Consider the following 14,234-nt stretch of genomic DNA (forward strand, 5'->3'; position numbering starts at 1 on the left):
TCCAACTGACCGACTCAACACAACCTCAACTCAAATAAGAACTTTAAGTATCACATTGTATTTTTCCAGTGCGCTGGACCACATGAACATTTAATATCTATCTATTTTAGGATTTTCTTTTTTTTTTTTACTGCACCCACCTGCCAGCTGACCTCATCATTAGACAAAAAAATCTACCACAATCAAAGGCAGATTAATACATTTTCAAAATTGCTTCTTCTTCTCTAAAAACACCCTTGTTGCTCCCGTTTGATGACTCTTAATTTACACCATGAACCATCAGTGATCCATCTAAAATGACAGTGACTGCGGTGGTTGGCGCTCTGGGCGGGCTGCGCTCTGCCTGCAGCGGGCTACTGACCTGCCAGTCTCCGCTCTCTCACATTCTTCCAGAGTAAGTCCCAGGCTTTGGATGTGGAGCTGCGCAGCTGCTCGCTGAAAGACCGCCGGAGCTTCAGTTTCGATGAGTTTCTTCTAGATGTCATCGCAAACCCTCCACTCGGACATAATAACAGAATCCTCTCCGTCCCACTCAAACCCGTTATTAAAGCCTCCGACAGAAAATCACCTTCCCTTTTCCCGGTTCTAAACTTGTTCTCTACCACAGCAGCCAACCTGACTTTGGTGCCCGGTCTTCAAACACAGCTGTCAACATTTTGAAGGAAAGAAAATAAATATATTCCTCTCGGTGAGATATATAATGTATCAAACAAGTCAAAGCACTAAAGTGACAGACTTTCACACTTCACACCAGATGTGTGTGTGTACGTGCGTCTCTGTGTGTGTGTGAAGGGATTCACGCACAATGAGCGCTTCGGAGATGTGATACCTTCAAGTGCTGCGGGAAATATGGCGATTCCCAGCTAAGCACGTATTATCCACCCACAAAAATGGTTAAAGTCTGACTGGAAAGGAGAGCTAAGAGTACCGATAGTTGCAACAGATGGTGAAATTCAACCATTTTCACAATTTCTATTTTGTACGTTATTCAAATATGATGATATATAAGAAGGTTACTGAATTTCAGCCTTTGTTTGACATTATCAAACTCACAGGATCATTTTAGACACAGTTTGTTAAGAAAACTCCGCTGGAGACACGCAGTGGAACAATTTTAAACAATTACCAAAAAAACTCCCTCTTATAATGCACATTCTCTGTAAAAGGATAATATATAAATTAAAATAGGTATAGTAATAGAAACAGAAGTACAACACTCATGAATGTAAGTAACATTTTAAAAAGCTTCTCCAAAATGTTCTTCCAACTAAAAATTATTTGTTGGGTATAAACTGTCCCTGGGTTAACAGCAGCAAATGATGATTACAGCAAAATAGTGCAGGCAATGCTGTGACACAGGACACAACAGTGTCTGAGCGCTATGTCAAAGTTTCCCCCTTAATCTGGGGTAACATAGCCCAACCCTAAGGCACCTGATTTCTAGTATAAAACAACCACAAGATAGAGTTTCCAGTCCAGGTCCGTTCAGTCACTATTATCAGATTAGCAGCACATAGGATAAGACTTTGAGGTCGGAGTTTTACGTGGAGCACCTGAAGGCATCACCAGCTGCAAACTACTCAACACCCCGCCACCACTACAAACACACACACAGACTCTCAAATGACACAATTCAAAACTAAGCAAACACTTTCTCTTTTTTCTCACTTCATTATCATCCCCAAAACAATAAGATGTAAAAAGAAAAAACAGAAAGAAAGAAAAAGGAAAATAAGTATGTGACTAAAAAACATCACTGCAACATTACAGCAATGATCAAGTGTAAGGAATCCTTTGTCTGTGGTGATCAATAATAATGTTATCACCTCATATAATACCTATTATTTTCTTTAAACAGGCACTGAATTTAAAACATTTGATTGACTCAGACCTTTTCTTTAACTGTCGTTAGGATTTTGACCTAGATTTCCCATCAGGATGATGTTGTCTATTGTTTTTAAGCTTAGTGAGAGTTCAGCACGTTCTCCCCTGGTAGATTAGAGTAGGTCAACCCTTTAACAGAAACACGGGTTCAGTTTCAGCACCATTTACTTTTGTTGTCACAATATCTTTCACCGCAGATACTGAAAAGGAAAAGAAAACCTCCGCTCATGTATAAAGAATAAACACGATAAGTTCTTCTATGAGGCTGCAGCTGGCTCAGTAATCATTATACTATAATTATTTTAGGAATTTCCTCCTATTATTGCGTGCCCATTTGGGCAGCACATGACGAGGCGGTGATATCATATCAGCTGTACTAATTTCTTGTTCAACAGCCGGGATAACTGGTTTAATACCGACACAAATACGCAGTCTTAGCACAGAGCAACTAGCTGAAGATTGACAGTTTCTTAAATGAGCAGATCTCTGCTGACCTCAGTTTGCCCTCTCTGTATGAAGCTGAGCTAACATTACTTCATTTCAATAAGGAGATAGACCCCATTTGCCACTGAGCAGGACGGGTGATTTAATGATTATTTCAAGGTCACACGGGGAGATATCTGAGTGCCAAGGGAGTGTGCAGCTGAGGGAGGAATATTAATGAAGGGCTCGGTTTTCCATTTGTTCTGTTAAAAACTGAAACAATGTGGTGGCAAGAGGAATAAACCCCAAACCTCCTTTTAAAGAGTGAAACTCTGATCTTACTTGATCTGACATAATAACATTAACATCTCCATATTTCAGGTTAAAGGCGGCCCACTCTCTTCTAAAGTGGACTGGAACATTAAAGAGTGTACCTTCCAGTGAAGCAAAGCATCAAAACTTTCTGCTCCTTCACAGTAAAGAAACTAAATAATTCTTAGTGTGAGAGCTTTTCATCTGCGCTTGGATCTAACTGAATTTGTCACTGTTATTTTAAGGTTTAGCAAGTGACAGGAATGAAAAGTATGTGATAAAACATAGATGCTTTCTTGGTTCAGCATGGGCCAGAGGGGTGAAACTTGTTCACCAGTGATCAGCATGTTGCTATTTTCAGCCCCACTTGTTCCGACCCCAGGCCAAAGGGTCAGGGTTAGGCCGAGTCAAGCACCTTGTTTTCCGCTGGTCGCGTGAACCAGGAGACTTACAGACATAAAGGCTGAAAGTTAACACACAAATTCTGGCAATTTGATTCAATACAGGTAATAAATTCAAGATAAAGTCACTAGTCTATTTCCTCTAAAAGTGAAGGCATTCACTAAAACAGAGTTTTTTTTCATAAAGAATCTTTAAAACATCATCTTTCCATCAGCTTAGTAATGTTTTGGTTGCTATAGGTTGACATGGGCTGGAAAAAGAATAATGCATGAGTGCACTAGTCGTCAAAAATGTAAACAAGGACTCAACCTCAAGGCCCAGTGACTGACAAGACAGGAATGGACAGACAGACAATACCATCCCTGTCAGCCCCCGCCAGTAAAAGTGATAGAGGAAGTGCAGCGACAAGGTTCTGACCTCTCTCGACATGAATCACCAGAAAGGTAAACACAGCCAACCGCTGCGCCTCTCCTCTCTCACTCTTAAAGAAAAAAACCTTGAACAATGAGGGTGAGCATAATCACAATGAGAATCCTCGTGGCTGGACGATGACTTCGCCTCTGCAGCGGTCCTTGGCAGTGGAAGTAATAGCAGATACAAGGAGAGGAAACATCAATCAGACTGAGAATGTTTTCCCTTCGCTGACTCACCAACTTGTTTGTTTTGGCCAGACAGCTTTTACAAAATGCTCGTTTCACAGTATTCCCTAAGAACTGGCACATTTTCTCTGTTACTTGTTGCCCACTCTCTCCACCCCCCCCCCCTTTCAAAAGCACATAGAGATAAACACACACATATCAATTTGTGCACAAGTTATCTAAATTCCAGAGTTTGCTTGTGTGCGTGCTGTGTCCGTGTCTGGTGACATGTGGAATGCTGCCCCATAGCTGCAGTGGGAAAATCCCAGATGTGAGGAAACTGATTTCTCCTCCACGATTGGGTCATGCTGTTGGCCAGGAGGTCTTACACCAGGCCCCCTCGAATAGTCTGAGAGATTGCTCTTCCCAGCCTAATGGAAACAAGGCTCGGGGAGCGGGGAGTGGGGAGATCTCCCCTCCACCTCCGCCCCGGCCCCTGAGGGCTCGTCCCAGGCATGTGCTATAAATTTCCTGACCATATATTCCCAAGTCGAGTTCATTTTTCCAGAGGAGCCACACATGTGGCGTATATCTGGGTTTAGATTATGGGGTTTGGGAAGGAGGAGCTGACTTTGGTCCCAATCCATTAAAGTGGCCACTAATTCTGTTTGCTTAGGGGACCGTGTGCTGTAACGTCATAGTTTCTTCCTTTAGTGGAGGTGGCTCTTTATGGAAACACTAACTCTCAAACAGATGATCAATTGCATCAAATCTGTTCCAGAGATGAAACATAATAAACTACAGATTTTCACATGACTCACTCATACTGTGTATCCAAATCTTCCTGCTGTAGCAGTTTGTTACATAACTCGACTTTTTGTATTAAACTACAACACTAGTGATGTGAAAATAGAAAAAAAATCTCAAAAGTTTGTTTTAATATTGTGAAACTTCTGTAGAAGTGAGAGCTTGCAGGGGTCAAAGTTTGTATAAAGAGGCTTGAAGAATGTAAAACTGGCATGACAAGCGTACGTGGCTATTGTTTCATTGAATGACAAAGCATGTAATGTTGTCAGGTCTGAATCTGTTAAGGCTGCACTGCCCACAAAAATGCATGGGAAAACATTTACACCACTGTCCAGCACCTGGTTTCTATTAGCGCAATGAGGATCTAATCACAGAGGTACATTTCTCTCTCAATCACTCTCACTCCCACGGTTGCACTCTTTCTCTCAAAAGTGGCAGATGTAAAATAAGCATAATCATGTTTTATTGATTTTAAATCATTTTCAAACTGGTTTCAAGTCTCTTTTTTCCATCTAAGACTAATTTCTAAGACATTACCTTTCTGGTGATATAAAATGCACATTGGGGGGGGGGGGGGGGGGTTTGCTGTAAGGTACCTTCACAGCAACAGCCTATAAATACAGTTGGCAGGATAAATGACATCTTATGATATACTATAGCATGACACTAGCCTCCAAGAAACAAATTCAAACAGGAAGTCGATGTTTATATTCCAAGATGAGTGTTTTCCCAAGAGAGAAATTGGAGTTAAGAGTCTGACAAAGACCAAAGGAGAAAAGGACAGTTGGGCTGGTAGATTCCTCTCCTGTGACAAATGTCTTATATACAGAGTCCTATTTGACTTCATTACAGTTTAGCCAAGGGTTTCATGCTGAGTACAAATGATTCTCAAAATACTAGCTGATCTATACGAGACATTTCTGCTTAACGGAAACCAAATTGTAGCTGACAACATCTGTGTGAGCACTTAAAGGATTCTCAGACCACATGTTAACAAAGCTGAGTTGTATTTGCAACAAATAAGAAAATGGTTTTTGAACTGCAAAAGTTTTTCTGCCTCCCATGAAATAAAAACATATTTAGATCATCTCTAAATCATCAGCAAATAAATGATCAGTTTTATTAATGCCTGTGTGTAATCACTTCATCCAAAGATTCTGCTCAACTCATCAGGCGTGATAAGCTGGAAGCACAGTGCAGGCATTGTTTTCAAACTGAGACACAAACAGGTCCTGCTGGGCCCTTAACTTTTAAAGCCGGTGGGCCAGAGAGCAGAGAGGATGCAGGAAGTCTGCTCTGCCTCTGCCAGCTATTGCTCTTTGATTACTGGGCCAAATTGTTTAATCAGGTCTGAAACCACAAGAAAGCCGTAGTGCTACACTGCCCCGAGACAGAGCCCCTTTTAATGGCATGCTGTGTTTTTTGTTATCTGGGTACAGGTGGAAGCACACAGCTATGTAAATCTCCAGTAGCATGGTTACCCATGGCCTTGCTACTGTGCAGAAGGACACAGTGTTTTGGTGTGACCTGCGCCGTGTGCTTGGCCAAACCAGGGATGTGGAGGAAAGGGCTGCAGGCCCAGCGAAGGCACAGACTTTTTGCCTCCCTGCAACATCTGGAATCTCTGTGGTTTATGTGGGAAATTTGGGAGGCCGGTGACAGAGCCAGTGTGGTAACTGTATCTAAACCAACCCTGCGGAAATGTTCTTGGCTTGGAAACTGTGTGTGTGTGTGTGTGTGTGTGTTATGTGTATGTGTGTATGCAGAAACACTGAGGTACTACAAAGTGAAGCAGCAGACTTGGATGAGAAAGGAGTTATTGTTTGTTATTGGATTCATTTCCAGCGGAGTGGTGAGCATTCATAGGAAAGGCACACGCACACACAGACACACACACACTAAAAGAGATAACAGGACTCGAGCCTGTTTGCATGTTAAGTCACTACATCCTGGTGCTGGGTCCTGAAGTAGTGTGGCCCTTCCTGCCTCATTACTTCCTAAATCTTGTTTCTGCTTTTCTTTTCAGTTGGCAGTTGAGTGTTGGACCAACCTGTTAGCTTTTGTGTTGCTTCACAGTCACAATCTCTCACTCCATCACACCCACTCACCCACCCACCCACCCACCCACCCACCCACCCACACACACACACACACACACACACACACACACACACACACACACACACACACACACACACACACACACACACACACACACACACACACACACACACACACACACACACACACACACACACACACACACCTGAGTGCCTGTCTTCCTGTGACTGGCCTGCATCCTGACACGGCTGCCCACGTCTCCTTCCACTTATTTTATAAAACCCAGGCCCAAATTCCTCAAACTCACAGCAACGCACACGGAAAACACTCTCACCTTGGGCTGTTTTGAGGAAGTTGTTGCCCAAAGGATTTATTGACTGCCTCTTTTCTAACTGGCAGTGTGGATATAATTGGGAATCAGAACATTAAACCTGTCTCCTCCCACCGAAGAACATAAAACTGACTATACAGTTTCTATTTAAACGGCTCTGTTAACACACAGTGCGCACAATGGATCACAGGATCAAACCAAATGATTTATACTTGGCAATAAATTATGCCCAAACATGATGGGAACTGTTGAACATGATGACCTCATTGAGTACAAGGCCCTTGTAGGCATTATTAAATGATATTATGTGCTATTTCATGCATCATAGCCACAATAATTGCAATAAAATTTTAAAAGATTTCAGAGCGGGTTAACCAAATATATTCTCTAATGTTTTCACAACCTTGACAAATGACTGTATATACAAAGAAAAGTCTAGAAATACTACCATGCTTCTTTTTTTTCTCCCTCTCTTTCCCTGTCAAACAGCCGAGCTGGCCTCTGCACTCAGGAAACCACAAGTCATTTTCCATCTTTCCATGTGTGGAATTTTTCATGCGCTCGTCATGCCAGCAGCACCCTTTATAGTCTGAACTGGATCTACAAATGACGACTTGGTTATAAATTTAGCGCATGATGTCACTGATCTGGCACCTGTTAGGCAATGGATAGACGGAGAGCCAAAATAACAGTACAATCTCATGAAAATGGATTTTCCCGCAGCATTTAAAGTCTGCATGTGCTTTAAATCAAGACGTTTCACAATGTCCAGGTCTGTCTTTAAATAGTCAAAGAGCAGATGAAAATGCTTGGCTCTATTCAAAAATGCCGAGGTGGAAAAAATGTCCTCTGTTGCCTTTTCTTCATAATACCAAAGCCACTTCTGTTGCAGCACACATAGTCTTTGGGGGCGACACACAGGTAAGAAAAACTCATTGACGCATCCCCTTTTCTTGTCATATTCCCTCCACAAAGAAGATGAACGTCTCTTACCCATCAATGCACTCAAGCCAATCCACACTGTGTCTTAGTTCCTCTAAAGGGATACACTGGTCCTTAAATTTTACATTTTTTCTCTGCCCATGCACGATTCTACTGACGTGTGAATTTCTAATTCATGTATTTACATGCAGTCTTCAGATACACTAAACAGTGGAATGAAAAATGGCCTCTCAGTTGCTGAATATCTGGAGCAACTCTGCTCAAAAGTATGGAGGAATGCCTTTAATTTTCCAAACAGGGACAGCTGGTCAGTCACAAGTTTACAGGTGTCCCCTAACAGAAACACTCATTCCATATGATGATTACAACATATGCTATGTGGTCATAAGTATGTGGACATCCCTTCCAATCAAGAGAAATTTTAAGGCTACAGCAGTCAAGGAATATTTAGATAATAGTGTGCTTATATCTCTGTGGCAACAGTTTGGGGAAGGCCCTTTCCAACATGACAGTGCCCCACTACACAAAAATGAAGAAACGTTTCTCCCTGCATAGAGCTTTGACTTCAACCCCTTACTGCCCAATATCAGTGGCCGTCCGAATGTCAGTAAATTCCTGTAGCCAGGTTCCAAAATCTGATGGGAAGTCTTCCCAGGAGAGTGGGGGCTGATATAGCGGCATGTCAGTGATTATGGCTTCGGACAAAAAGTTTGCATGATTCTAGACAAATCAGAAAAATAGGACAATTCTTCTGAAATGACATATTCCTTTAAAAAGCCCACGGCCTCCCTTTGGGAATTATGTGATACTTAACTACGTTTGGACCTTTTCTGTCACAACAAGAAAGATTTCATAATAATAAAAAGTACTGGGGTCATTATCCAATACAGACCTGTGAATGACAACGGAGTTAATAATCATGCTTACAGCTCAAAACATCCAAAGTTACATATGATTTCAATATCCTGCCTGCCAGCCCTCTTCTCTTGTTGTACATGTTCTGATTACAACTACGTAGGTGACAGGCTATTTTATATTTCCTCATTTGTTGACACAAAGTTCTTGTGATGTGTATATTATGGTCCCGAACAGGTCTCCAGAGAGAGAGCAAGAGAGAGACTGCAGCTGTCTGAGGTCACAGTCAGCCTCCACTCGCAGGCGGTGACCCAGGGTGAGACTGAAAGCCTGGACTCTGAGAACAGCTGAGGAACATGCAGGAGTCAAAAACAGACCCGACAACCCTGCTGTAATGCCTTAGTAGCTATAGACATTATATAATACCCACTGGTGCTTCATCTATAGCTGGACTGGGATTTATGTAGCCGTGTTTACTCACGAGGGTCCGACCCACACAGGAGTCATTTCACACTCAGATGGATGCTCGTGTTGGCCAGTCTCATACTGTGGGGGTCACGAATAAAAGGCTGGTAAACGGCTGCTCTATTAATCTACTGTTCAAACTCACCGGGGGCTGTTTTAAGTTTTCTTTGTGCCAAGTTTTTCATATGGGTCTTTACTGTTTATCATGTACAAAGCAAAAATGTCTGATGATGTCTCGCATGAATACATTTTTACTTTCTGACCAAAACACCTGAAATGAAACAGGTATATATATATATCAGATAGACAGATATTGACCTCAAACCTGCTTCCAGCTGTTGTGCACAAAACACCACAGGTATTGTTGCTCATCACCAGAAATGCTGCCAAAACTCACCAAGACCATTTTTATATCATTAGAAACATTTGCTGCCAAGGGGTAACAGACAACCACATTTCCCTGGCTTTACGTCCCACACATCCAATGTTTACCTCATCTTACTTTCAGAGTCTAGAGCACATGCCAAAGACACGTCTCTCGGTGCTAAAACAGTCTGCAGCTTGATAAGACAACCCTAAAATCAGAATCAATAAAAGCAGCAGGGCTGCATTTAGGAATTCATCACCAGGTGACATTTGACACTGACAATAAAGGAAAAGTGGCGTGATTAAAACATTCTAAACATCCCTTTTCCCTCTTTTCTGCAGCTTTTCTCTGGGAGTCATTCACACCAACATGTGAGGGCTTTACATTACAAATAGAAAGGAGTCTCCGAGGGATTCAAAGAGTTTCCTCTTTGTTTTTCTTATAATCAGTGGCAGGAGATTTCTACATTGAAAGTAGATTAGCATATTCATTCAGAAAGAGGATCTGTGTAAATGTGCACAGTCTGTCTGTTTGAAAGCTCAGAGGCAGAGTGGGAAGTTTCAGCTTGACACTTCTAGGCCAGAAAGCGCTGTTTAAGCCTCACTTGTGTCATTTTCTCAGACTGGCATTCGGGAAGGTGGTGTTTATCATAACAAAGCACATGACCATTTATTTTAACTGATGCAAGTTAAAAGTCATTGAGTTCTACATAACTGCTTCTCCCTGGACCCTGTCAATGCTCGTGTTTGTCTATCCTACTGCACTCTTTATTTTTGTGTTAAACACTAATGCATTACCTGTGCACAGAATCATCCAACATAAAATGTCTGTTCACTACTAAATACATCTTTTAGACCAGACACACAAATGCAGCTTCATCCTCCTTATCTGCACTGTATCTGTGACAGAAACCTGGCTAGATAGGGAGCTTTCGGCATTTCATTATCACTGTGGATTCATTAATTCTATGATTAATGTCAGTTAAGGCAGCGGGGTTTTGAAGATGAACATAGCTGCCTCCTCTCATTTCCACATTGCAATTAAAGAGACTTTAGGGAATAGATTTCCATACAAATTACGCTGTGTGAGAGCGAATAAGCACTTTTGGCCCATCATCTACTCAAGACTTGAAAAATATAAATGTTGAGTAATGCCTTCAGAAAATAAACATTTGAGAGGGGGGGATTAAGCTTTTTTCCCCTCAATAGACCAAATCTCTTCTGAGTATACCCATATGTGGTTTTAGGATGGAACTCTGTGTTTTGTTTTTTTGCCTCAGGAAAAACAAAACAAGTCAAGAGGTCTAAAAGGTCTAGTGTTTTTTCCATAAATACTGTACATGACCGTAAATAAATAAAAACAAGAAGGAAGGATGAATTTTGAATTGACTGTGACTATTTGCTAAAAATTGGACAACAGCATGATATAAACAAACCCATCATGCATTAAAAACCATGCAAAGTGAATGCAAAATGGTTTATGGTTGCAGTAGATGGCACTACATTTATGCACACACTGTAAATATAAATTTAGATGCAAAAAAATCTTCACTCCTCTAAAAGGTAAATTGGGAGCTTGTAAAATGCATGTTTCTTGTGTTATTCATTAATATATATTTTAAATGGATTTAGTAATTACACAAGGTCATTAATAGCTTGCTATTGTCAGCCAGAAGGTCTTATTTATAGGCAGCTATTGATGAAAATAGTCTGCTTGCAAACATACTGAATGTGAATATAACATGCATATGAAAGCAATAAAAAGTAGATGGACATTTATAGCACAGAACAGCAACAGGTTTCTCTCTGCTGCTTTGCTATTTTGGATCTGGACCCAAAGAATGTGCTTTCCTCTCCTGGACAATGTCATTTTAATGAGGTGGACAGTGTTGTTATGGTCGATACCGAGAACCATCTGGCCACCTCGTATCCGTGTCATAAAAGAGGTCTCCTCAGCCCAGCTGTAAAATACAAACAGGGAATATCGCACCTAATGTGTCTGACTCTCTGCCAGCTTTGTCCTTTTTACAACATTATCATTCTCAAGTTATTTCATCTTTAAATGCCAATTGAAACCATGTGTTGATTTCATTTACTTGATAACTAAATAAAGTTGACAGTGACATTGTCTCTTGTATGGTGCGTTTTCAGCCAAGATAACCACCTAGAATAGAAAGCCCGTGGCTGAATACACAACCTCATATGAAAATCATATGGTGGAACAACATGATGATAAATGTATTTGAAAAGAATTTAATAGCTGTGTTGACAAACTTGTTGATGATATTCACGGTGGTCTCACACTCAAGTTTCCAAGACTAGCAGTGAGGAATGACCAGCGCTCGGTCACAGCGCATATCTCATACACATCAGCAGACCACACATTACTTAACTGCTGCATAAAAGTGACATGGAATTTTTCCAGACCATAATGTCCACTTGTGCGGTACCATCATGCACAACAGAGGTCATGTGAGAGTGCAACCTGAGCCTAAAATGGCATCTACCCAAATCCCGCAGCTGCCCCCCAAGGGCCACATCACACCAGGCCAAATATTTCCCCTCAGCAAAACAGAAACAATGATCTGGCACGTTGCCTAATTTTAACTGCATCCCGCCATGTGACCAATATATAGAAGGCCTTTAAAGTAAGAGGCACTGCACTTGGACATTCTCGCCACACCGGCTGGGGGGGAGCTCGCAGACACCTGTGGCCGTCAGTCTCATTAACATTGTCAGGATCCTGAGCAATGCCACCATGCATGCCAGGACACAAAGCAGGATCAACTAGTAGGGAGATTTTCATGGTGACAACAGAGCAGCACAGTTTCAGCTGCAAACTGTAGACTGACATTGAACAGATTCCCTTAAACTGAATCAAGCTTTAAAACTGATTCAGAAATAAATCTTCAAAAACAAGTAATTCTTTGACATAATGAAAATTTGACAAGGCAACAGTCTTCTACATTTCAGCATAGAGGTTCCTTTTGAAGTCACATTTCTAATTTCATTGCTCAGAACGATGTGATACAAAGGGAGATCTACTGCTCCTCCAGCTACATTTTTTTTGGTCTCTTAGTTAAAATGAACAAAAATGAAAGAAAAACACAATTGTGCACCCTTAAATCTCATGACTGGACATTCCAGTCCGCTTTCAATGAATGTAGATGTAATCACCATTGCATTCATTGTAATACAATATAGATATGCTGACTAAGATTTCTAAGGACTAAAAGTAGTCTTTGCAATACAAATAAGTATCTATTGAACTTGTTAATATCCATTTCTAATATCCATGTAGTGCTGTTATCATATTGACTCATCTGTTTCCACTCTCTGCTTAACCTGTCAGTCCATCACAGGCTTAAGACGGACAGAAAGACAAACACATCTTAGCCTCCCCACTCTACCTAAATTACATGTTTGTGGGAGGAAAAGATAAAGAATTAGAGCCAGAAATCAAAACGCTCTCATTCTTATGTGAAGTGGTGGTATTAAATTCTAACAAAGCAATGAAAACACATTGCATCCAAAAGCAAGGGAATAAACACAAACTAGACCTCATGTTTGTATGTAAGTTGCAGATTAACGTCATCAAGTCAGTATTCGACCTCATGTAAAATATGGTCATAATATCCCCCTCTGTTCCTGAGTTATATTTACATACACATTTAATTGCTTACCTGGCCCTGCTGCGCTGGTCATCTTATTCAACATCTACAAGACAAAACAAATAGCAAAATGTCAGTAACTTTAGCACTGTGAGTTGCTTTATACCTTGATTTCATTTGAGAGGAGGCTATTCATTACTAGACAGAGGATAGCTGAAACCACGAAAGAGGGATGTGAACAACGACAACAAAATTGAGATTTTGGCTTTACTTGAATGTAACTCCACTCTGAAAGACTGGAGCTACATTCAAGGAGAAATGCCACATTATGTGGCTGTGAAAACCATTAGAGACACACACCCAGTTCCCTGAAATCAGGGGCAGAGGATGTCTCACTGCATTTTTGAATAGTGCAATCACAGCCCTATTGACAAAGCCAATAAAGAGTACCCACAGCAGAAGTGGTGGCATGATTTAGCACCGGTTAACTCAGAGGCTGCTGTGCTGCTCATCAGCCTGCTACCCCCAATTATCAGCTGTCAGTGCAGCGTTGATAAGTCAGGAAATGAAAAGAAGAAACACCAGGAGCTTTAAAATTTTGGCTGAAGATTAAAAGGCATTTTATTGAGCCCTGCAGCTTCCCTGGAATACTGTTACATTGGTCATACCCAGAAAGTGGTGTAAGGAAATGGAAGGAGAAGGTGGCTGTAAAATAAAATAAAACAAAATAGGATTATCATTGAAAACATTGGGTGATAGAGGTCCTTGATTTTACAACTAGACTGAGGGACTTTTACATAGAAATGAAAGGTCTTGCCAAACATGCACACAATCCACCACCAGCCTCATTTGCTCTATACCAGAGTTTTTAAAATCTGGTGTCTGTGGCAACATTCCCACATTTGGTTTCCCACATGGTTTGCTTGAGCTGAATGGGGAAGCAACCGAAGGACCTGTAGAGCAATGACCTGTAGGCATACATCTTAAGTGCACATCAACAGTGTTACGCCAGAAGGTGGAGACTAGTTTCAAACTGCAGGCTTAATGGTTAATTTTGCAGGTGATAAAATCAGGACTGAAAGTTTCTTCCTGATCTGTGCCAGTCAGGATTGCTTCCCTTCTCTTGCCAAACTTTCTTCCATTCAAAATGCTGCAAAAACTCAAAACCTGTCAATCAGCAACCAGCTCACATGGTGC

General features: G+C 41.2%; 1 protein-coding gene across 1 annotated transcript in view; it reads right to left on the reverse strand.

The window, feature by feature from the left end:
* Positions 1-14,234, reverse strand: part of stard13b (StAR related lipid transfer domain containing 13b) — a 58,201-nt gene that overhangs the window by 29,870 nt on the left and 14,097 nt on the right. Inside the window, exon 4 of the mRNA XM_070828945.1 lies at positions 13,110-13,143. Coding sequence (XP_070685046.1) covers positions 13,110-13,143 — 34 coding nt within the window. The remainder of the gene's footprint in view (positions 1-13,109; positions 13,144-14,234) is intronic.

Source organism: Pempheris klunzingeri, chromosome 4 (genome assembly GCF_042242105.1).
Source record: "Pempheris klunzingeri isolate RE-2024b chromosome 4, fPemKlu1.hap1, whole genome shotgun sequence".
Taxonomy (NCBI): Eukaryota; Metazoa; Chordata; class Actinopteri; order Acropomatiformes; family Pempheridae; genus Pempheris; species Pempheris klunzingeri.